The 26,085-nt window shown below is 47.5% G+C and overlaps 1 protein-coding gene across 1 annotated transcript in view; it reads left to right on the forward strand.

Annotated features, from left to right (window-relative positions):
* Positions 1 to 26,085, forward strand: part of KIF6 (kinesin family member 6) — a 1,720,339-nt gene that overhangs the window by 544,623 nt on the left and 1,149,631 nt on the right. The window contains exon 7 of the mRNA XM_085610234.1: positions 316 to 522. Within this exon, the coding sequence (XP_085466360.1) occupies positions 316 to 522 (207 nt within the window). The remainder of the gene's footprint in view (positions 1 to 315; positions 523 to 26,085) is intronic.

The following is a 26,085-nucleotide window of genomic DNA, read 5'->3' on the forward strand; positions in this document are numbered from 1 at the left end:
GTTACAGTAAACTAGCAGTGACTAGTGCTGTCTATCACAGGAAACTAGCGCTGTCTACGATCATTGTGATGCTTGCCCTCCACAATCAGGGATAACTAAAAAGATCTCCTCCACTCCACAGATCTACAGACCTACCTCATTCCATTAAAGTTAGTGTGTTTGCTTTTGTTTTACATTTTGTTTGTACTTTTTGGTTTGTTGCTCGGTCTATTGTTTTGAATAGTAGTTCATTTGTATGAGAAGCCATCCAAAGTAACTATGCTGATAAGAGAAAATGAAAACATTGAATCCCTGTTTTTCTCCCTTACCACCTAGACACCAATGAATCAGGCCTCAACCCGCTCTCATTGCATCTTCACCATCCACATCTCGAGCAAGGAGCCCGGATCGGCGACTGTCAGGCGCTCCAAGCTACACCTGGTGGACCTGGCTGGCTCGGAGAGGGTGGCTAAGACTGGCGTTGGTGGCCAGCTCCTGACAGAGGCCAAATATATCAACTTGTCACTGCACTACCTGGAGCAGGTATGACTGGCACGGCTATGTGTCCATTGTGGATCTTGTTGTATGTTGACACCTGTTCAGTTCTCTCAATCAGAAAAACAAGCGTTGATTAGACATTTGCCCCAGATAGTGCAACAAATAGACTTGTGTCTGGAACATATCTGAGAATGCTTTACAGAAGAACCACACACACTTGTCACCCTTTATTGAGCTGTTGAGATTTACTAAGGTGGACATTTGGTCTAGTGGCTAGTAAGCACTGGAACCACCAGCCCTAGTTTATAATCTAACTAAAATTCTCGGGAAACTATGTGTAACATATTTGACCATGTTCAGTCCCTATGTGTTAAAGCTGGCAGTACTGGTTAGTACAGCCCACCCCTTCCTCTGTCCCTACCACCACATCTGGTTTTAGTAAACCAGGCTAAACTGGAAAGCACTTCTGCGTATATCATACTGGTATGTGCACCGCTCTTCATGTCTCTGATGCGCTGCTCTTCATGTCTCTGATGCTGCTGCTCTTCATGTCTCTGATGCGCTGCTCTTCATGTCTCTGATGCTGCCGCTCTTCATGTCTCTGATGCTGCCGCTCTTCATGTCTCTGATGCTGCCGCTCTTCATGTCTCTGATGCTGCTGCTCTTCATGTCTCTGATGCTGCTGCTCTTCAAGTCTCTGATGCTGCCGCTCTTCATGTCTCTGATGCTGCCGCTCTTCATGTCTCTGCTGCTGCCGCTCTTCATGTCGCTGATGCTGCCGCTCTTCATGTCTCTGATGCTGCCGCTCTTCATGTCTCTGATGCTGCCGCTCTTCATGTCTCTGATGCTGCCGCTCTTCATGTCTCTGATGCTGCTGCTCTTCATGTCTCTGATGCTGCCGCTCTTTATGTCTCTGATGCTGCCGCTCTTCATGTCTCTGATGCTGCCGCTCTTCATGTCTCTGATGCTGCCGCTCTTCATGTCTCTGATGCTGCCGCTCTTTATGTCCCTGATGCGCTGCTCTTCATGTCTCTGATGCGCTGCTCTTCATGTCTCTGATGCGCTGCCCTTCATGTCTCTGATGCGCTGCCCTTCATGTCTCTGATGCGCTGCCCTTCATGTCTCTGATGCTGCCGCTCTTTATGTCTCTGATGCTGCCGCTCTTTATGTCTCTGATGCTGCCGCTCTTTATGTCTCTGATGCTGCCGCTCTTTATGTCTCTGATGCTGCCGCTCTTTATGTCTCTGATGCTGCCGCTCTTTATGTCTCTGATGCTGCCGCTCTTTATGTCTCTGATGCTGCCGCTCTTTATGTCTCTGATGCTGCCGCTCTTTATGTCTCTGATGCTGCCGCTCTTTATGTCTCTGATGCTGCCGCTCTTTATATCTCTGACATGTCTCTGATGCTGCTGCTCTTCATGTCTCTGATGCTGCTGCTCTTCAAGTCTCTGATGCTGCCGCTCTTCATGTCTCTGATGCTGCCGCTCTTCATGTCTCTGCTGCTGCCGCTCTTCATGTCGCTGATGCTGCCGCTCTTCATGTCTCTGATGCTGCCGCTCTTCATGTCTCTGATGCTGCCGCTCTTCATGTCTCTGATGCTGCTGCTCCTTATGTCTCTGATGCTGCTGCTCTTCATGTCTCTGATGCTGCCGCTCTTCATGTCTCTGATGCTGCCGCTCTTCATGTCTCTGATGCTGCCGCTCTTCATGTCTCTGATGCTGCCGCTCTTTATGTCTCTGATGCCGCCGCTCTTTATGTCTCTGATGCTGCTGCTCTTTATGTCCCTGATGCGCTGCTCTTTATGTCTCTGATGCGCTGCCCTTCATGTCTCTGATGCGCTGCCCTTCATGTCTCTGATGCGCTGCCCTTCATGTCTCTGATGCTGCCGCTCTTTATGTCTCTGATGCTGCCGCTCTTCATGTCTCTGATGCTGCCGCTCTTTATGTCTCTGATGCTGCCGCTCGTTATGTCTCCGATGCTGCCGCTCTTTATGTCTCTGATGCTGCCGCTCTTTATGTCTCTGATGCTGCCGCTCTTTATGTCTCTGATGCTGCCGCTCTTTATGTCTCTGATGCTGCCGCTCTTTATGTCTCTGATGCTGCCGCTCTTTATGTCTCTGATGCTGCCGCTCTTTATGTCTCTGATGCTGCCGCTCTTTATGTCTCTGATGCTGCCGCTCTTTATATCTCTGACATGTCTCTGATGCTGCCGCTCTTCATGTCTCTGATGCTGCCGCTCTTCATGTCTCTGATGCTGCCGCTCTTCATGTCTCTGATGCTGCCGCTCTTCATGTCTCTGATCTGATGCTGCTGCTCTTTATGTCTCTGATGCTGCCGCTCTTCATGTCTCTGATGCTGCCGCTCTTCATGTCTCTGATGCTGCCGCTCTTCATGTCTCTGATGCTGCCGCTCTTCATGTCTCTGATGCTGCCGCTCTTCATGTCTCTGATGCTGCCGCTCTTCATGTCTCTGATGCTGCCGCTCTTCATGTCGCTGATGCTGCCGCTCTTCATGTCTCTGATGCTGCCGCTCTTCATGTCTCTGATGCTGCCGCTCTTCATGTCTCTGATGCTGCCGCTCCTTATGTCTCTGATGCTGCTGCTCTTCATGTCTCTGATGCTGCCGCTCTTTATGTCTCTGATGCTGCCGCTCTTCATGTCTCCGATGCTGCCGCTCTTCATGTCTCTGATGCTGCCGCTCTTCATGTCTCTGATGCTGCCGCTCTTTATGTCTCTGATGCCGCCGCTCTTTATGTCCCTGATGCCGCCGCTCTTTATGTCTCTGATGCCGCCGCTCTTTATGTCTCTGATGCTGCCGCTCTTCATGTCTTGATGCGCTGCTCTTCATGTCTCTGATGCTGCCGCTCTTGAAGTACTGGGTTTTTCAGAACCCAGCGGTGCCAGGGAACACACCCTAAGACTTCGAGTTCTTCCTGTTTCAGACTACAGAAACACAGAGTCTTCTTGGTGAAGTCAAAATATCGTATTTATTGGCTGCAACCAGTAACAGGTATCCTAGAAGTACAACACGGTTTGTATTCTCAGGAAACTGCTCAAACTTACAAAGCCAGCCTTCTCCTTTTATACAAAATATTGTGCTTTAGGCAAACATTCCTTATTTTACAGTTGACCATTCACATATTTTCACTACAAAGAAAAAGCAGAGTCATGATGACAAGCCCATATTTCAGTTTGTCCAGAACCTCAATCAATTACCCGGCAAGGCTCAGTACTTTCATCAGATATCGACGGACCCCCAATAAAAACGGGCACCTCCTCCTCGTAAAGCAAGTCAGAAAGTAAGAAACAGGGGCAGGTGTGTGTAAGATTAGGCATGGTTTGTGTGTGATGAAAGGTTTTATGATATGTTGTGCCTTGATACTAATCTCATTCGGCCACTGGGAAAGGAACTGGCCGAACAGGTTTGGCTTCAGGCAGTGGAGTCAGCTTGCCCAGGTCACAGAGGAGTCAGCGAAGGTGCATGTGTCCTTCAGACTCGTTTTTGGCCTAGTCATTGGCCTATGTGAGGGCAATCACAAAATGGCTGCCGTTCAATGGAAACCGAGGGTTCAGGACGGAAACTCTGATTTCAGGTTGATTTTGTCACCCGAATATGACGAAAATACTTGTGTATAGTATTCTAATCATTCTCGGTCTGCTGATACCAAAATTGTCATGATGCGACGATGTTTATAACACGGGTCCAGAATTTTCAGTACCACAGACCCTCCTTTTGCCCTTACATAGGCAATAACCTATACCCACGTTAATCTGAGTCTAGGTCTGAGTACAGGTCTATATTCATAAACTCGTTGAGGTGTTGCTGTAGCATCATCCTATTACTTAGCTCGTCTCTTGATACAGGTTTCCTTACACACGATGTAGCACAGAGGCCACATATTGCAGGAGCACACTGTACACACAGACAGAACAGGAAAAGAATGGCTAAGATCACCCCAATGACTATCAGAATCTTCCATCCCCAGGCGGATATCAGTTCCCAGAACCACCCCATCAATGACCAATCTCCTTTATCCACGTGGATAGATTCGGAGATCTTATGCAATTTGGAAATGGCCTGGTAGACTGTCGGAGCGTTATCTGGAATGAAAACACAGCAACTTGATTGGATCACCTTACATACCCCACCTCGGTCTGCAAGTATGACATCTAATGCCACCCTGTTCTGAAGAGTCATAAGGCGATCCGACTGGAGCTCAGCAGTCAAATTACTAAGGGCACCGGCGGTTTCATCTACCGTGGATTCGACCACCCTTGTCAGTTGCCGTATGTTCCTGCTGTTAACCATAGGCCCCCAAAACGGCAGAAACCCCTTTACGAAATCTCCAAGTTCTTGTCCTGTAGTGTCTTCTTTACTGATGACACCTCTAACTATCCTTGTCTTATGGTAATCTGCTGCGGCCGTGTAGGTGGGAGGCCACAGGAACGAAACAAAACATGTGCCTGAGAAGTCAGGGGGCAACCATGTATAGGCTCTATTATGGCAGATGAAATAGGTACCCTTAGCTGCTAAGAACGAAGGGGAAGTCTGAGACGCAAAAACATATGTTTCAGTGCAGATACTTTTCCCTAACTGAGCTCTGGGATTCTTGCCATTACCTTGCAGACATAGGTGACCCTGATGGGGTACAATCCAAATCGGGGAGGATCTCTTTGCTCGCTGGTTCTCACTCAGAGTAACTCCATATCCTGTTATGTTCCATCCAATATATGCTAGTGTCTCATCTCTCGGGATAGTCTCATAGGAAATATCTTCCCTAATCATATCTACTATACCCTTAACTAGAGCACTATTCTTAGCATTATCTTTCACAGAACGTAGGGGGTTGGCTTCATGAGCGTATATGAATATTGTTCTATATGCCCACACAGAACCATTATGGCTGAAAGGCAGGACCAGATAAGGGATACCTTTTATCAGTAGTGTGAGGCATAAGACCACACAACCAATAGTTAGTTGTGTTAACTACTAATTGGTGTTGGTGTAGAAGCTGAATGAATGAATTATTGACAAATTCTAATCTTCTAGCAGACTCGTGTTCGGGCAGAGGGTGAAAAGAATGCGAGGAAACAGTAGAAGGAGGTATGGGCTGTGTAGTGGGTGCAAATGTCACTTGAAAAGAGAATAAAACATATCCTATTAAAAACGTCATTACACTAAGCAACATGAAAATACATAATATCAAAAATCGTTTCTTTGTCATCATTATACGCATTCTGGCGTTAAAGTTCATCTGTTTGGCAGGTCTCTCATTCTCAAACTCCATCCTCTCTAATTGCTGCTCGTGGTGGTAGGGTGTTCTATGCTAAGGAATGCTTCTGTCAGTCCAGGGCAACTCCCTTAGACCGACCAGAACTGTCAACCTAACGTCTTCAGCTTCACTCCAAAGACTTGGGCAACCACAACCCTACAGCTGAACCCGGATGGCGGTTCAAAAAAACAAAAATAGGAAAGTTTCTCAGATGAGAGAGCTGCACTTTCAAAAATAGCAAAGAAAAGGAATTTTTTATTTGTCCATAGTTCACGTCCTCAAATTGTAACGGGTTTTTCCAGGTACTGTCTGGTTCTGGAACAAGAGTTCAGGCTCTGTAGTGTTCAATCGAATTGACGGTGGCACAGCTTCTTGCAAAATACTGTCACTTTCTTGTTCAGAAAGTGTTCCTTTTACACGTGCGTCACTAAAAGGCAGAAAACGAGGCACGGTCTCAGTCTCAGAGTCAGCGATCCCCTCCTGGACCCACCGGTCATACGGTAGAGGCAAAGGGACCCTCTGGCAGTGTACGCCGTGGATCCAGTTCTTTTTCCCTTCCACTCGAATAGCTGATCTTGTTGAGAGAAGGACGAGATGGGGGCCGGTCCAGCAGGGCTGGTCATTGCTTGTCCGCTGGAAATTTTTGACCAGCACCCATGATCCAGGATCGATAAGATGTCCTGGAGCTTCAGAGGCCTGAGGCAGAGTATCGTGAACCTGTTGGTGTAAAACACGCAATTTAGCCGTCAATTCATACAAATAATCAAGCAGCACAGGGTGTTCGATCTCACTGAATTTTGTCAGCCTTGGCACTCCCCATATGTTGGCCGGGCGGCCAAACACAATTTCATAGGGACTAAGTCCCACTCGCGAATGCACAGTCATTCTTGTTGATAGGAGTGCTAAGGGCAGAGCGTCAGACCATTTAAGACCAGAGCTCGCTTGTATCTTTGCCAACTTCAATTTTATCGTGCCATTATAGCACTCTACTAGTCCAGCTGATTGGGGGTGATTTGCAGCGTGAAATTTTTGCTGGATACCTAGCCCTTCACATACTTTCTTCATCACACGACCCACAAATTCACTCCCATTCTCACTCCAGACCATTCTCGGCATTCCAAACCTAGGGAAGAATTCTTTGGCAAGGGCTTTAGCTGTGGATAAGGCAGTGTTGTCTTTTAAGGGATATGCTTCTACCCATCTTGTAAAGGCACAAACAACTACGAGTACGTATTTCAAATTGTTGCACCTTTCCATGTGGATGAAATCTAGATGCAAAACCTCAAACGGATACGTTGGAGGCGCAAAATGACCAGCTGGAGTTGGGGTTCCCCTACCAGGATTGTATTTCAGACACACCATGCACTTCTTGACCACATTCTCTGCACATTTAGGATTTCCAGCATTTTGCCATACTGGAGCCAACAACTTACAAATCCCTTTCACACTGATATGGGCCATTCCATGAGCCATTGTCACCACTGTAAGCACATACGCATCGGGTAACAACCATCGCTGGTTCTGACAAGTCAACCCAACAACCATTTTCATCCAATTTACCCGGACTTTCTCTCCACACACTCAACTCTTTCTCTGAAGCTTCAGCTTGAAGGGACTTCACACTCTCTATCGTATCTTCACACATTCCAACATCACCAACCCATCTTGCAGGGCCTGCAACATACATTTGATTCATCACATCTTTTGCTGTTTCTTTTGCAATTTCGTCAGCAAATGCATTGCCACGACCAACATCATCAGTCACCTTCTTGTGTGCACTGCATTTCACAATCGCAACTTGTAGTGGCAAGGTCAGTGACTCAAGAAGTTCATTCACCAACTGACCATGCTGAATCTTAGCTCCATGCGAAGTCAGGAACCCACGTTCTTTCCACAATCGTCCAAAATTATGAGCCACACCAAACGCATACTGGCTGTCGGTATATATGGTCACTTTCATTCCTTTCGATAACACACACGCTCTTGTAAGTGAAATCAACTCTGCTGCTTGAGCTGAATTATGTGGTATACGTGCAGCTTCAACAATCGTATGCAAAGTCGTGACAGCATATGCTGCAGTCGTATCACCATTCGGAAGCTTGAAGCATGAACCATCCACCCATAAGGTACCATCACACTTTACAAGAGGAGTATCTTTAAGATCTTCTCTCCCTTTCGTTTCTTCTTCTGTCCTGAGAAAACAATCCTGCTGTTCAACATCATCTGTCTCTACTGAAATTGGCAATAACGTGGCTGGATTCAACGTATTGCACCTCTTTATGTGCACATGACTCGCTAACAGTGTCAACTCGTAACCTGACAATCGAGCACTAGTTAAGTGCTGTGTCTTGGTCCTGTTTAACAACGTGTCCACTGCATGTGGAACCATCACAATCAACATATTATTCATCACTAACCCAGCAGACTGTCGAATAGAAACAGCTGCTGCCGCTGTGGCTCTCAAGCAACTCGGCAATGCTTTAGCTACCGGATCCAAAGTCGACGAAAAATACGCGCATGGACGCTGCTTGTCTCCAAAAGACTGTGTCAGTACTGACAATGCACAACCCTCTTTCTCATGGACATACAGTGTAAAGGGCTTACTGTAGTCGGGGGTACCCAACACAGGAGCCGAACACAATGCATTACGCAATACGGAAAATCTTTTCTGACAATCTTCAGACCATGGAACGGGATTCGGTGTATCTTTACAGGTCAAAGCTACCAAAGGTTTGGCCAGCAAAGAAAAATTCGGTATCCACTGTTTGCAGTATGATGTAATGCCCAAGAAAGCACGTACTTCTCTCTGTGTCCTTGGCACATTCAATTTTGCAATTGCCTGAATTCTTTCTGGGGTCAGTTTCCTTCCCTCCTTCGATAAGAGATGACCTAAGTAGGTCGCTTCTTGTCGACAATATTGCAGTTTAGAAAGTGACACTTTGTGATTTAAATCGGACAAATGACGCAACAACGACAAGGTGGCTTCTTTACAAATCTCCTTAGTATCTGCAGCGATTAGCAAATCATCGACATACTGAAAAAGGGTAGCGCCATCAGGTAAAACACTTGTATCAAGCTGTGTTTTTAAAGCCTGACTATATATTGATGGACTTTCACAGTAGCCTTGAGGAGCGCGTTTGAAGCGGAAGCTTCGGCCTCCTAAACTGAAGCCAAAAATATCCCTGCTCTCCTCGGCAATCGGAATGCTGAAGAAAGCATTCTTCAAGTCAATCACCGAGAACCAGGTGGTGGAAGCTGGAATCATAGTCAATAGGGCAGTGATATCAGGAACAACTGGAAACTGTGGCACAACTATTTTATTGACCTCTCTAAGATCAATCACGAACCTGTAAACAGGTGGCTGAGAAGGGTCAGTACGTTTCAAAACAGGCAGAACAGGACTATTACAAACGTTGCCTCTTGTCTCTTCAATTACATCTTTTTCAATCAAATCATAAATGATCGCTAGCAACGCCTTTTCACCTTCACTAGAGATCTTGTATTGGGGAATGCGTGGCAATTTAACATTGGCTTTCAATGTCACAACATATGGCGGTATTTCCAAAAGACCCACATCATTAGGACCAGTAGCCCAAAGAATATCAGGAAGAAACGACAATTCTGTCGGAAGTTTATCCTTCAACAAATACATTGGAGAGATCACTTTCTTACCCAGTGTAAGTTGTACTCCCGAAGGAGAGCAATATAATGTTGCATACAATCTTTTCAACAAATCCAATCCTAACAAGTTTTCACCACAACCTGTCGTCAGAATAAGGGGTACTTCCAATTCACAAGGTCCAACAGAAAGGGACATAGGACTAGAAATCGGGTTCCTAACCGGGGCGCCAGAAAAACCTACTGAAACATTCATCTCGCCAGACAAAGGTGCGCCAGGGAGTTTTGAGTGCATAATAGAACTCTTTGTGGCACCAGTATCCAACAGAAAAGGCTCTGACACACCTGATGTAATCACCTTAACATAAGGTCCACTCTGATCTACTGGAACTGAAACAACTCCCTCTCTTTGTCAATGGCTGTCCTAGCAATCATTACCTTCCATATTCTCATCTTCTGCATAGTAGTCATCAGCATAGTACTGAGCCGTCCTACCAGACGCGTGATTTTGCTGGTCAAAACTATTCATTGAATTCTGAGACGGAAGGGAACGCGCGTTCTGGGGGACACTTCCACGTCCTCTCCCTCTAGGAGCTTGTTGAACACCTCGACCTCTTGCGCCAGAAGCACCATTCGTACGCTGTAACAAAATACTTGAAATGACCCTCTTCTTTACAATATGAACACTGATTGGGACCTACAGGAACACGTGGTTGAGAAAACTCGAACCTTTGCGAGTTTCTCTGAAACTGTTGTGGTTGCAGATAGTTACTCTGACCACCACGTGGCGGATACGCCTGTTGTAAAAGAACCTTCGTCTTCAATTCTTTAGTTTTCTTTTCTGCTCTATCCTTCTCATCTTTATACCTATTTTCGTAGTACTGTGCAGTAGCCAATATTTGTGCTGAAGAGGAAACGGCCCAAGAACTCTCTGAATCTTTCAATTTCTTACACAGCTCGGGAAGCAAATTGTGCACAAACTTGTCAACGAACAACCGTTGACCACCTTCTGTACTCATATCTTGACCACTGTGGTCGATAAACGTTTCCTCAAACCTAGTGAAGAAATCAGACACTGTTTCATCTTTCTTCTGCTTACACGCAGACAATTGATCCCAATTCACACGCATTGCAGGCATTAAAGTCTTCATGTAAGTAATGATCCTAGCAGGAAGTTCTGCTACCAAAGGCTCAGGCTTGGCACCACCAACTTGTCTATCATTTGCAGTACTAATATTAGCCCATGAGTCACCTAACTCTTGCGCATGATCTGTATGGCGAATCAATCCCCACAAAGGTTGTGGAACAACATTCCCAAATAACATGTCTATGTCAGCTAAATTCATAATGCATGAGTCTGCAGTCTGTGATAATTCCTTATAATACCCTGCAGGGTTTTTACGGGGGTCAGGCAAAGTCTGCTTAAGGGCTAAAACTTCAGCTCGCTTCCAAGGAACATGTACCCAAACACGCTGAAAATGAGCTGGAGCAGCAACAATGTTATTAACGGCATCAGCCGCAACGGCGTCCTTCCATACCGGAGGGACTTCTCTCATTGGGTACTGTCGCACTTTTTTGCTAACTGAGGAGTCATGTTCAAACAGTGACTGGGAAAGATCCTTATTCCTAAAGGACAACAGCGTCGCAACTGCTTTCTCAACATCGGAACCCACAATCGTGCCCTTTGAAAACTCAAACCGTACACGGCACAACTCAGGCGGATTTGTTTCTAACTCATTATCTTCCAATTCCTCACAAAGGAAAGCACACATTTTCTCAAAAACTTATCTTTGTTTCGGTGCTTCCCATTGACGGAAGACATCCATAACAGACTCTACATCATATTTAAAAGGGAAAGTAACACATTTACGCGCCATATGGTCAAACGCTTCTCTCTCCCGAGGATCAGGCAGTTGACTACGCGACTGCTTACGTTCCGAATTAGGGGTCACACCAGCTGACCCGAAGAGAGGAAATATAATGCTAGCAACAGTATCAGTCATTCTCTGTCGGATAGAAGGAGAAGTTGACAAGAGAACAGGAGGAAAAACAGAGGGAGGCAAGGCAGACGCAGATGCAGACGCAGAGGCAGTATCAGGAAGAACACCAGAAGAGGCAGTCGATGTAGTAGACAAAGTCGTAGGAAGTACAGATGGAGCAGGTAGCGAAGTCGGCGGCCCTTGAGGGGGCTGCGCCATAGGAGTAGGAGCCAACTGAAGAGGAGCTGGCGGCTGTGGAAGAACCTGAGGCACAATATTTGGGGGTTGCACAACTAAAGGTTGCGGAGGTGCTGTAGCACTCTGCGCATAAGGGGGTGGCGAACTCAACAAGTGTGACATTAAAGGATCTTTCTCAATTTCTTTTGCTGCATCTTGCTGAAGAAGCGGCAAAACTGGATAACATTTATCGATCACCATTTTACGATGCCGGTGCAACTGCTCACTCATCTGTTCTTCTTCATTATCTTTAAACTGCATAGCAGCTTGCATTATCGAGATACCCTTTTCTCTCTTATTTCTCTTTGCTAATTTAATTTCCTTCTGTTTGGCTTCCTTACGCCATAGGCGGAAAGAGTCCAACATCGCCGGCCGGGCTTTCTTCTTAAAAAGTTTAACCTCCAGATTATCCAGAATCTCTGTGTCAAAACTACCATATTGGGGCCATTTTAAAGCACCATCTTTCCTCGTGTATCGAATCCATACTTCATTATATGTGATGGGGCCTACGCCATGTTTCACATATAGTTCATAGGTTGGAGTTCCAATCGGAGGAACCGGACACGAGTCCTCCAATCGGGAATCCCTATTACAACCAAGACAAAACAAATTTCCAAGTCTGCTAAGACCAGGCATCTTCGCTCTCTAGTCTAGCTTCAAACTTCAAAGGATTATCGAATACGATAGTCTCGTGAATACACGAGTCCCTCGGCTTTGGTACTTGCAAGTTCCAAATCAAAGATCCCAAGGGGATACCAAACTAAGAACCAAACTAAGGACTGGGAGACGCTCCACTTATACTTAACAGAGGTATCGATGACGTCACCAGAAGACTCGTCTATCGTTTCGCTCTACCAATCATCAAGGGTCCAAAACAAGCGCGATAGTCAGGGCAGCAGTCCTTCGTAGCCGTCGGGAAGCGGGGAACCTCGCAGCAAAGACTTTCGGACCACGTCGACATACAGGGGTCGTTGAAGTGGTGGCCTTCCTCCAGAATTTTCACACGAAGCTCCTCACGAACCTCTGGCTTGGACCGGTACCGCTGAAATCGCCCCGAGTTGGGCGCCAACTGAAGTACTGGGTTTTTCAGAACCCAGCGGTGCCAGGGAACACACCCTAAGACTTCGAGTTCTTCCTGTTTCAGACTACAGAAACACAGAGTCTTCTTGGTGAAGTCAAAAGATCGTATTTATTGGCTGCAACCAGTAACAGGTATCCTAGAAGTACAACACGGTGTATATTCTCAGGAGACTGCTCAAACTTACAAAGCCAGCCTTCTCCTTTTATACAAAATATTGTGCTTTAGGCAAACATTCCTTATTTTGCAGTTGACCATTCACATATTTTCACTACAAAGAAAAAGCAGAGTCATGATGACAAGCCCATATTTCAGTTTGTCCAGCCCTCAATCAATTACCCGGCAAGGCTCAGTACTTTCATCAGATATCGACGGACCCCCAATAAAAACGGGCACCTCCTCCTCGTAAAGCAAGTCAGAAAGTAAGAAACCGGGGCAGGTGTGTGTAAGATTAGGCATGGTTTGTGTGTGATGAAAGGTTTTATGATATGTTGTGCCTTGATACTAATCTCATTCAGCCACTGGGAAAGGAACTGGCTGAACAGGTTTGGCTTCAGGCAGTGGAGTCAGCTTGCCCAGGTCACAGAGGAGTCAGCGAAGGTGCATGTGTCCTTCAGGCTCGTTTTTGGCCTAGTCATTGGCCTATGTGAGGGCAATCACAAAATGGCTGCCGTTCAATGGAAACCGAGGGTTCAGGACGGAAACTCTGATTTCAGGTTGATTTCATCACCCGAATATGACGAAAATACTTGTGTATAGTATTCTAATCATTCTCGGTCTGCTGATACCAAAATCGTCATGATGCGACGATGTTTATAACACGGGTCCAGAATTTTCAGTACCACACTCTTCATGTCTCTGATGCTGCCGCTCTTCATGTGTCTGATGCTGCCGCTCTTCATGTCTCTGATGCGCTGCTCTTCATGTCTGATGCTGCCGTTCTTCATGTCTCTGATGCTGCCGCTCTTCATGTCTCTGATGCTACCGCTCTTCATGTCTCTGATGCTGCCGCTCTTCATGTCTCTGATGCGGCGCTCTTCATGTCTCTGATGCTGCCGCTCTTCATGTCTCTGATGCTGCCGCTCTTCATGTCTCTGATGATGCCGCTCTTCATGTCTCTGATGCGCTGCTCTTCATGTCTCTGATGCTGCTGCTATTCATGTCTCTGATGCACTGCTCTTCATGTCTCTGATGCTGCTGCTCTCCATGTATCTGATGCTGCCGCTCTTCATGTCTCTGATGCTGCCGCTCTTCATGTCTCTGATGCTGCCGCTCTTCATGTCTCTGATGCTGCCGCTCTTCATGTCTCTGATGCTGCCGCTCTTCATGTCTCTGATGCTGCCGCTCTTCATGTCTCTGATGCTGCCGCTCTTCATGTCTCTGATGCTGCCGCTCTTCATGTCTCTGATGCTGCCGCTCTTCATGTCTCTGATGCTGCCGCTCTTCATGTCTCTGATGCTGCCGCTCTTCATGTCCCTTGTGCTGCCGCTCTTCATGTCTCTGATGCGCTGCTCTTCATGTCTCTGATGCGCTGCTCTCCATGTCTCTGATGCTGCTGATCTCCATGTCTCTGATGCTGCTGCTCTCCATGTCTCTGATGCTGCTGCTCTCCATGTCTCTGATGCTGCTGCTCTCCATGTCTCTGATGCTGCTGCTCTCCATGTCTCTGATGCTGCCGCTCTCCATGTCTCTGATGCTGCCGCTCTTCATGTCTCTGATGCTGCCGCTCTTCATGTCTCTGATGCTGCCGCTCTTCATGTCTCTGATGCGCTGCTCTTCATGTCTCTGATGCTGCCGCTCTTCATGTCCCTGATGCTGCTGCTCTTCATGTCTCTGATGCTGCTGCTCTTCATGTCTCTGATGCTGCCGCTCTTCATGTCTCTGAATGCGCTGCTCTTCATGTCTCTGATGCTGCCGCTCTTCATGTCTCTGATGCTGCCGCTTTTCATGTCTCTGATGCTGCCGCTTTTCATGTCTCTGATGCTGCCGCTTTGCATGTCTCTGATGCGCTTCTCTTCATGTCTCTGATGCGCTTCTCTTCATGTCTCTGATGCTGCCGCTCTTCATGTCTCTGATGCTGCCGCTCTTCATGTCCCTGATGCTGCCGCTCTTCATGTCCCTGATGCTGCCGCTCTTCATGTCTCTGATGCGCTGCTCTTCATGTCTCTGATGCTGCCGCTCTTCATGTCTCTGATGCTGCCGCTCTTCATGTCTCTGATGCGCTGCTCTTCATGTCTCTGATGCGCTGCTCTTCATGTCTCTGATGCTGCCGCTCTTCATGTCTCTGATGCTGCCGCTCTTCATGTCTCTGATGCTGCCACTCTTCATGTCTCTGATGCTGCCGCTCTTCATGTCTCTGATGGTGCTGCTCTTCATGTCTCTGATGCTGCCGCTCTTCATGTCTCTGATGCTGCCGCTCTTCATGTCTCTGATGCGCTGCTCTTCATGTCCCTGAATGCGCTGCTCTTCATGTCTCTGATGCTGCCGCTCTTCATGTCTCTGATGCTGCCGCTCTTCATGTCTCTGATGCTGCCGCTTTTCATGTCTCTGATGCTGCCGCTTTTCATGTCTCTGATGCTGCCGCTTTTCATGTCTCTGATGCTGCCGCTTTGCATGTCTCTGATGCGCTTCTCTTCATGTCTCTGATGCGCTTCTCTTCATGTCTCTGATGCTGCCGCTCTTCATGTCTCTGATGCTGCCGCTCTTCATGACTCTGATGCTGCCGCTCTTCATGTCTGATGCTGCCACTCTTCATGTCTCTGATGCGCTGCTCTTCATGTCTCTGATGCTGCTGCTCTTCATGTCCCTGATGCTGCCGCTCTTCATGTCCCTGATGCTGCCGCTCTTCATGTCCCTGATGCTGCCGCTCTTCATGTCTCTGATGCGCTGCTCTTCATGTCTCTGATGCGCTGCTCTTCATGTCTCTGATGCTGCCGCTCTTCATGTCTCTGATGCTGCCGCTCTTCATGTCTCTGATGCTGCCGCTCTTCATGTCTCTGATGCGCTGCTCTTCATGTCTCTGATGCTGCCGCTCTTCATGTCTCTGATGCTGCCACTCTTCATGTCTCTGATGCTGCCACTCTTCATGTCTCTGATGCTGCCGCTCTTCATGTCTCTGATGCTGCCGCTCTTCATGTCTCTGATGGTGCTGCTCTTCATGTCTCTGATGCTGCCGCTCTTCATGTCTCTGATGCTGCCGCTCTTCATGTCTCTGATGCGCTGCTCTTCATGTCTCTGATGTGCTGCTCTTCATGTCTCTGATGCGCTGCTCTTCATGTTCCTGATGCTGCTGCTCTTCATGTCCCTGATGCGCTGCTCTTCATGTCTCTGATGCTGCCGCTCTTCATGTCTCTGATGCTGCCGCTCTTCATGTCTCTGATGCTGCCGCTCTTCATGTCTCTGATGCTGCCGCTCTTCATGTCTCTGATGCTGCCGCTCTTCATGTCTCTGATGCTGCCGCTTTTCATGTCTCTGATGCTGCTGCTTTTCATGTCTCTGATGTTGCCGCTCTTCATGTCTCTGATGCTGCCGCTCTTCATGTCTCTGATGCTGCCGCTCTTCATGTCTCTGATGCTGCCGCTTTTCATGTCTCTGATGCTGCCGCTTTTCATGTCTCTGATGCTGCCGCTTTTCATGTCTCTGATGCTGCCGCTCTTCATGTCTCTGATGCTGCCGCTTTTCATGTCTCTGATGTTGCTGCTCTTCATGTCTCTGATGTTGCTGCTTATACAGTTGTTCTCATCAAAGCTTGCTGATGTTCATTGTTTAAAGGTATGGGCTATGAGGACGACCTACAAATAACTGAATACCGCTATACAATTTAATTCCATTTTGCTCTAATTGTATCATTCTCAGAACAATGAGTCTGAATGAGCCTTTTTTATACTTACAAGTGTGACCGTGGGATACTCTTACACCCAAAGGCAGTCTGAGCTTCCGACACACCTCTTCTGGAGGCAGTAGAACTACCTGTGTTTAACCTGCTAGAAATGGACATCCTGGTCGTGGCAGAATCAGGGACTCCCCTTCATGTGCTTGTCCCCAAACGGTTCTCCGAAATGCAATTTCTGCTACATATAGAAAGAACTGAGGTGACCACCTGTAGGAAGGTGGATATCTGACTATGGTTACCCCCAATTTTTTGCCTAGTGTCTAGCTGGTTTTTCGACTTAGTTGGCCTGAGATCCTGCCATTCAGGATCTCAGCCCATCTGCTCTCTCTTTAAAATGGACTCCATGTACCCTAGGTGCATAACCCATTGGAACTAGATCACCCTGTGAGCCCCTGTACCAGTGTACACTAGGTACCCAGGGCATTGGTTTATCTAAGGCCATCAGGGGCTGAAGCATGTATTGTGCCACCCCTGGCCTGGCCTAACAAATTTGACACAACTGGCTGATCACTCAGCTGGGGTAAGTTGGTGTAACCACCTCTTACTTAGGTGTAGTATACCTATGCCTAACCTTAAATGGGACACATGTTAACCTATAAGTCACTCCTATGGCAGGCCTTAACAATCCTGAAGGCAGAGTGCTTGGTTCCATGTGAGATGGTGCTCTGGCATGAGCTGAGCCTGTCTGCAGTGGTCGGAACAACTTCCTTCTACCGTTTCCGGATATCGTCATACCATATACTCTTAAGTGCATTATGAACCTCGCGGTTAAATGCTATCTTTGGTTTGGCTTTATCAAAACATGTCGAGTAAGGTGCCATACGAATTGGAATACTAACCCCTCGCCAATTCTGGCGACGGGGTTAGCATTCCACCCTTCTAGAGGGACACGACATGTACAGTACCTGAAACCCGGGAAAAATCAGACATAGCCTCAGCTCCACAAAATGGATGCTGCCACCACAGACACAAGTCTGCCCTCCTGCTGCTGGTAGTCCTTCCAGCTTGGGAGACGTGGACAAAGGGTTTCCTGCCAGGGGAGGTGCGAGCACCACCCCAGACAGGATTTTGTGTATTGGTCAGGTAGGGCTTGAATGGAATGAGACATGCCTGAGGCTCACAAGGAGCCTCGGTGCATATGCCAGTTCAAACCGGTCCTGGGGCACACCAGCCCCGGACCTGGGGCTAGCTGGACAAAGGATTGGGGGTGTGACCACCCCCCTTCCTGGTCCCACCCTTAGGGAGGGACCTAGCAGGTAGTCCGGCCCCTAGAATCCGCTTAAAGGTAGGAGCTGTGTCCTAAGACTTCAGACATCCTGGAATCAACTTAACCACAAGAAGAAGACGGGAACTTCGACGCTCTGCTGCACAGAGGACTGAAGGAAATCTCCCCTATGGTCAGGGAGTGACCATCTTGCTAACGCAAGCACCAACCAGCTATTGAACGTCTGCTTTGCCGCCGCCTCCTGCCGGAGCCCGAGCCCAGAGCCCGACAAGACCTGGACCTCCAGACCTCTCACCGCCCGATCCACAGTCCCTGCAAAGAAGGAACCCGTGGAGGCACCGAGACACGTGGAGCCAGCCATCTTGAAAGACCGACGACTAGCTGCAAGCGCAGCAACAGAGGCTCCCTCCAAGTTGTGCTTTCGGTCCTGAGAAGCCCAACCACCGAGCAGCATCTGCACCAAAGGTGAGCCCTCCAGCATCTCCACGATCTGCGTGGGGCCCCTCTGCACTTTGCATCTCGACGCGCCTGCCCGGTCCCTGGCCCGTTGGCTAGTGGCCATTTTGGCGACCCATTTTGAAATCAACGACGCTGGTCTGGTTGCTCCAGACTGGCCCTAGCTGCTCTCCAAAAGAGCAGCCCCTCTGACCTTGCTGGTCAGAACAATCAGCTTTCTTGAACTTCCACGGCTCCTGCCTTTGCCAAGGCTTGTTTGCTTCTTTCGAGTCGCCGACACCGCCGACAGCAAGAGCCTGCGTGGGACAGCTCGTGACTCGACTCCTGGACGTCGTCGACCTTCAGGGACCACGTGGCTGCGGAGACAAGCTACACTTCACCACCTGTTTGCACCCGACATCGCTTGGTACCTACCTGGTGCCACGCCGGTCACTGGCTAGTGACTGTGAACACTGTCCCCTCTGCTTTCAGGTCTTCCACAACTCCGATCGACTCTTGGATCCAACGCAGCTCTTCTGCACCGACCGCCTGCAGCATCTTTGTCATCAGGCTCCATTGAATCGATAGAAGAAACCCGACGCACTTCGAGACCTATGCACCCGCTTCCTGTGGGTGAGGTAAAGCTGGCACTCCGGTGCCCAAGTGTAGAGAATCATCTCTAGTGTCTGTGTTTCGAATCTTGAGATCGTAGTCTATCCAGAAGACCCTTTCTGCAGTAACTTTTTAACTTTTACGCACCCATTGAAAACCTATGGGAGCACGCGTGTGACTTTCCTCACTGCACACGCAACCCGTGGACCTCCTGGTCACTAACTAAAGTTAGCTCCTTGTAGGCCCAGCGATTCTAGAGGCCCTAGGCCTTTTCCCTTTCCTGTTCGTGGTACTTATACCACTATTTTAGTATATGGTTTGAGTGGCCACCAGGGCCCATCCATATAAAGTGCAACTTCTGTGTATTATAACATTGTCTTGTTTAACGATTTGTGCTCCTGTGCTCATAAAGAGTCTAGGGGTTACTTTGAGAAATAAATACATATATATTTTGAATATATATCTGTGTGGTGTCCTTTCATTGGTATAAAAGGGGGTTACAGTTGGTAAAACAGCCTGCTTAACACGCTTTAACGAGTTTAGCCTCAAAGACTGCTTAGCCTACGCTACCACTAGGGCAGCTAGTCCGAAAAGGTTGACTTACAACCACACCATAAGGGTTGCTTGGCATGGTACAAGGTGGTCACTTTAACTAGTGAACATCATATACCAGGCCAACTTCTCACACCACCTCTGCTTCGAGATCAAGGACCCTTAAAGTAACATGAATTTTAAACAGTCATTAAAAACAGAAACCTGAAGTTCATGCTGCTTTAAAGGTGCTCCCACAACATGTGTCCTGCACTGTCTGTAATGTTGCATTGTGCCCAATGACCATCCAGGCCAAGCTGCAATACTGTGCTGTACACCAGGGACCATGCTATGAAGGTGCTACTAAGAGTGCTTTGCACTGGGGACCATGCTATGAAGGTGCTACTAAGAGTGCTGTGCACCGGGGACCATGCTAGGAAGGTGCTACTAAGAGTGCTGTGCACCGGGGACCATGCTAGGAAGGTGCTACTAAGAGTGCTGTGCACCGGGGACCATGCTATGAAGGTGCTACTAAGAGTGCTGTGCACCGGGGACCATGCTAGGAAGGTGCTACTAAGAGTGCTGTGCGCCAGGGACCATGCTAGGAAGGTGCTACTAAGAGTACTGTGCGCCGGGGACCATGACCTAGGCGGTGCGTGGCATCTCCCGCATCAAATGTTAGGCACCATAGTTCAGACAGTGCGCCCTGCATAGAATCAGGCAGATTCTCCATGCGGGTATGCCTATGGTGCTCTGAGCGGGCGAAATTCCCTGCAGGGATAAGGGTTGCAGGGCAAGTGCTGGAGGGCAGCCTTGCTCATTGTCACAGTACGCTTAGTCATGGACATTCCTGTGCGCCTTCATTTGGCAAGCACAGGGACTGTTCAAAGGAAGTTATTCCCCCCCCCCCCCCCCCCCCCCCCCATTGCCAGAATAGCCTTAGTAGGCAGGCGGGCGGGGAGTAGTCATCTAGCAAGTGGGCTGCTGTCCCATAGATTGGCACGCTGGTGTTCAGACACACTCGGCGCTAGTAGGACGGCAGCCAGGTGAGATCAGCAAATAGATGGGGCTTTGTGAGCCTGGGTGCCGGCTTCGTCCCCGCCCAGACTGGGCTCGGGGCTGAGGCAACTGAAGCAGTGGAACTTTCCCTCATAGGGGTGATTAGTTCTCGGCACAACTTCCCAGGCCTAACGGGTCTTTTGTTTCATCAGACTATCTGACCCAGGATAGTGTCAAGGGCTTGGGATATAGATGGGGCCACCTATAACCAGCAGGGATGGTTCTCTTTTATCTGGACTGCAGGAAGCCCCAGACAGGTGAGGTGGCAGGTAAGACCATAGCTGCTTTGGTGGGGGGGCTCTGGCAGCGACGGTGGCCGCCTCCAGAGCTGTGGCGGAGTTACAGGACGATCTAGAAGCAGGCCGGTACCAAGGGTACTTCTGCGCGGCACCATATGGGGTGCCAGAGCCAAATCCGAGGAGCCTCATGGGAGGGTCCCGGAAGCCGTGTCGGCGCCCCGCTAGTCCTTCGGGCGGTTGTGGGCCTGAACAACCGGGGGTTTGCTATGCTATGGTCCGCCCCGGGAAGGGGCGTGAGTAGAAGTTACCAACGGTCACGTGATCCTGGAAGAGAATCACTTGGACGGCAGCACAGGCGGGGTTCGCCCCAGTGCTGCCCGGCTCATCAGGCGGGCAGGCGGCCCAGTTGGTTGCCTGCCCTTGGATCGCCCGTAAGATAACCCACCTATTACATAACGGTGTATGTAATAAACCTGCAGCATTTTGTACCCAATCAAACAGTCTGAGTGTGTGTTATTATTGGGTAATGTATTTTGTTGGAGAGGGGACTGAGGGGTGCCAAAGGCGATACTATGGGCGTGAACAAGACTCCTGGCTGGAACATCTCAGTAATAGGACGACAATTATCACCGGCAATAGCTGGTGGGACCTGGTAGTAGGGGAGGGCGCAAACCATGTAGTTGTGCGCACACCTAACTAACATGACTGCAAGCGACCGAACATGCGCATACTCGGACCCGTGTTCTGCAGCGCCTGAATATGCAGGTGTTTCCTCTGTGGGTGCTTCCCAATGTGAGGTGTATCCAACCACTGGCGGCTGCGCGGGCTGTGTTACGCCCCTGTATCCAACGTGCCCTAGAAGTGAAAAGAAGTGCGTGGGAACGTCTCCCTTGAATGGTTCTCGTTGAGGAGGTGGAGGTGCGACATTTGGCATGGACGGCGGAAGCCACCTTGCTATCGCACGTGACACCCACTCAGGAGAGGGGCTAAAAACACTCTTTTCCATCATTTACGATAACAACCCGTCCCAGGACATCCAGCTGAGCCAAACTCGCCACACAGGCGATGAAACTCCTTATTGTTCGCTTGCTCCACAATACAAGTTGTGTATGGACTGCGGACCGCGTCCCAGCGCGCCACGTGCTCTTCGGACCCACGGAAGGTCATAAGAGGGGTGCAAGTACACCGTGATCCATCCTGGGGGCTCGAGGCGTTTCTAAGACACTTACTGTGCTAGCAAGGGTCCAAAACAAACAATGCAAGAGCACAAGGCAAACTGTTTACTCAGAAACTATTCATGGCGGCCATTGATGCTGGAGCGCCGCGGGGCTCCGGCAGGTGGGGGGCCCGCACGAGCGGCCAGCGGCTGTGCGCCTCACACCACCCACTCCAGAAACTCCTGGAACACATTCATATTTGGAGGTCACAGCAAATCTCCAATCCAAGCACACAAAAGCGTCCGAGCAGCGGGTCCATCGTGGATGAATGTCAGGCTGCCAGCTCAGGAAGTGAACTGTCCAGCATGAAGGTACATCAACTCCTTAACACGCACATAAATGGGACCTGTAGTTTTCGGGCTTTGGTGAGTTTCCTTCTTGTGGGATTTGCAGTGGTCCCCGGAGCATGAATTCCCTGCAACAAGCATTGGCGTAAGGAAACCCCAGGGGGCACCCCTGCCAGGAATGACGAGGGGGCCCTCTGCAATACCGATACCCTCGAGCTGACAAGCTGAGGGGGCCTCCCTTTATGTCTAGATGTTTGAGGGGCCCCAGGCCACACTGCAGAGGAAATGGGGGTGTCCGTTACTCCCCGGGCAACAAGATGACGAGCCAATGATTACCCCTGGTGGGAAGCGAAAGGCGCAGTGACTCAGGATACCTGGGCCTGTAGACGCCCCCTGGAGGAGCATCCGGCGTGTGCGCTTGTTTTCTGCGCCCCAGGGCTCCGCTGTATTAAATAAGGAGCTACAGGCGCATGCGCGGTCGCACCGGCGCTATCTTAAGACGGCGGCCTCTCATCTGCAAGGGTTTGCTGCACGCAAATCAGGGAAACACTTCACCTCTGTGCAATGCACGCACAGTATTATGCAATGCATGCACAGTATTATGCGTGTAAGGAGGTGAAGGTCTGTCGAGCACAGAGAGAAGCCGCACAGACAGTCTCAGTGCACCCTGAGGGCAACCTGCTGGAGGGGCAAAGGGGATCGCACGGACCCCCACACACACCCCCTGCAGCTGGTTACAGTTACTCCCTGCAGGCCTGCACCCGCCTGCAGGGGCATCTCTGTCTCCTCTCCGGTGTGCAGCAGCTGCCTGCATTATGAATGAGGGCGAGGGCGAGGGCTTATAGGTGCGCCGCAGTACAAACCGGGACAGCGCGCTCTCTTTGTAACACGGCCCCACATACATGCAGTTGCTTACTCAGGGCAGGGATCATGCCCATGTACCATGCACCGGACATTCCCTTTCCATCAATAACCCAGCACTGCACTCACTTAATCTTTGGGAATTGGACCCCTGACCTTGCTTAGCCATAAAGTCTAGAACCTAGATCTGTTACATAAAAATCAGGAAAAAAAGTCAAGTAACTAATGGTGCCCTAAGACCTTTCAAAGTTACTACATGTGTTTCCTTAATAATAGAAGTCAAACGCTCTTTTTGAATAGACTAATACAGCTTGGACATCCATGTATTGTGCATTATAAATGTGCAGATTTAACTGAATGTTCTACCCAGTACCATCCTCAAAACATAAGGCTCGATTGATTGCCCACGATATCCCCTAAAGAAGGAAGTCCTTGGCATTTCAGTGGCTGGCAGTAGTATCTGGCTGTAGGAGAGTAGGATCTGCTTCACATGGTACCCCCACTTTTTGCTGGTGTTTCACTGTTTTTCGACCTTAGTCTGGCTGTGGCCCTGCCAATCAGGCCCACAGCCTAGCTGCTTCCTCTCTAAAATGGTTTCCATGTACATTAGGTACATATCTAATTGAATTCTGGAGTGCCTTATAAGCCCCTAGTATACAGTATACTATGTACCTAGGGCATAGGAGAAGTGTCCAAAGAGATCCAAGCCTGGCTGCAGCATGTATTATGCCACCCCTGGGAAGCACTCGAAAATGGCACCACAGGTCTGCTACATATATTTGTAAAGTAACAACCTAGGCAATTCTTGTAGACAATGATAGTCAGTATTTTACTATTTACAAACAGACCAGTTTAAACAGTGAGACGAAACAGAAAATAAGGTTGTGATTCTTTTTTAATTAGAAGTTCTATACACGTTCACAATTAAAAACAATTTTATTCTATACATAATAAAAAGATCATAACAGATGTTAAAATAAATAACGGATTACATAAAAATAAAAGATAAACAAGTGTAGTGGCACAGATTTTTATAGTTCGACGCGCGTTTCGGCGTAGTTTACGCCTTCGTCAGGAAAACTAAGGCCACAATTCCTGTAATAAAGAACAAATAAACACATTCTAAATAATGTTTCGTCACTGCTTTTTATAATTTCTACAATCTCTTTCATCAATTTGATTTAACATTTCTTAGGTCTGATTTGATAATTCAGGATGATCGATATGAAGTATGCCTTCAATTACATGGTTATTATTTAGTATGATCATAGAGAAAAACACAAGCAATTTCTAAGATGTGATTAGCTTCATAATCTAGGTAGAAAATTTAACAAAATATATTTTAATTTATAACATTCAGCTTGTTAGTATTTCATAAAGGTTACTATAGTGAGATAGAATAATAGAATAGTATAGAGAAGAAATCTAAGGGTTTCATTATATTAGTTATAGGATGAAGAACAATTTATTAGATGTCTACCTGTGTTTCAAGGTTCAGAAGGAGGCTTTTTTCCAGGTAGGATAGGCAAATAATTTTTCTTGTTGATGAATACCTATTAATGCGGAGCAAATAGTTAGCTATTTGTATTTAAAGACATTAACTTTATTCCAAGGTATCTCCAGTTAATTAATACCTTAATTGATGTTTATTCGCTCAAAAATAGAAAATTTGGAGATGAGCTAGCTATTCTTTTATAGTTGCATTCTGGGGAATCCAAGAATATGACGCAACCTAAGGCAAAAATAAAGAATACATAACTAGCTAATAATTATATGAAAATGTAGCTGCACAGCCAGTTACTTGTTGGTATCATCAATAGGTTACCTTATTAGGTTGAAGTTTTGTGTTTCATTGGCATTTCTTTAGGTATTTCCGTATGAACGATTCTTAAGTATGTTAAAACCTAGGAAAAGTGGGAGTATAATCATGTCTAAAGAGCCGTGATATATATTTAACTGCGTGTAAAATATACATTATATTTCTGTGTGGTGCCGCATTACCTGGTATTTAATGAATTCTTGTATGTGCCGGTCTTGATAAAAAGTTGTAGATAAATAAAACACTGTTGAAGAGGCGTCACAGGTATGATATAACCTAAAGATTAGAAATGATACGGATTGAGTAAAAATAATAATAAAGGTAATGTTCGATGAAAGATGTAAAAATCAGAGTAATTGCTATATTATTAGTAGTACAGACAGAGTATATACGTGTGCCAAAGGATATTGTTTTTGCATGGTTTATGGAGTACCTTCTGTTATAGTCGCTAGCGTGCCTTAATAGAGTCGTTTTGAAATTGAAAATAGTTACTAATTAGCATGAACGGATAGCTTTTTACATATGTGCGACACGAAAAAGGAAAGTATAAATTGTCACATTGTTCAGATCCTTACCGACTTTTCGATTTAGTATTACAAAAAAGCACGGTTATATAGTGTGTCACATTTAAGACAATTACGAGTTTAAAAATAGGTATTAGTGCTTCGACCAAATGGGTCTTTGGCACGTGTGACACTTAAACAAATATACACACCGTTTGATTTACTTCGATGTTTACTGGCTATTCATTCATGTTTTACTACAGGGGACGGTTAAATATTGTCTATATATAGAACGGTTGACAGGCGTACTTTAGTATATATGCCGATTCGGGCGATGTGTATGTAGTTTTAATTATCAGAATGATTGCCGGCTTTCCGTTTCATGTTTCGCTAAACGCGACGGCTACATTGTATGTATATACAGAGTATATCATAGGCGTTTATCAATGATTGCTTTACAACTGCTTCAGATTAATTTATAGGTTTCGTCCTTGCTCTAGCTAATTCGGTAGTCTAATTTGTAATTGCATATTAGGGATAATATTAAGTTGCGAGCCATCTTACCTTTCTTTTCGACGCGTTTACGATGTCGACCGGGCTCCTTGGATAGTGTTTGCAACAAAGTATCCTAGTATGTAGCCTTTATATTGGCTATCACTTGTTAAGGTCGTGAGTGCTCATTGGTGCGATTCTAATGCCTAACGTAAGCGTATGACGTAGCTCTCGTTTGAACCTTCATCTACAGT

The sequence above is a fragment of the Triturus cristatus genome, chromosome 6 (genome assembly GCF_964204655.1).
Source record: "Triturus cristatus chromosome 6, aTriCri1.1, whole genome shotgun sequence".
NCBI lineage: Eukaryota > Metazoa > Chordata > Amphibia > Caudata > Salamandridae > Triturus > Triturus cristatus.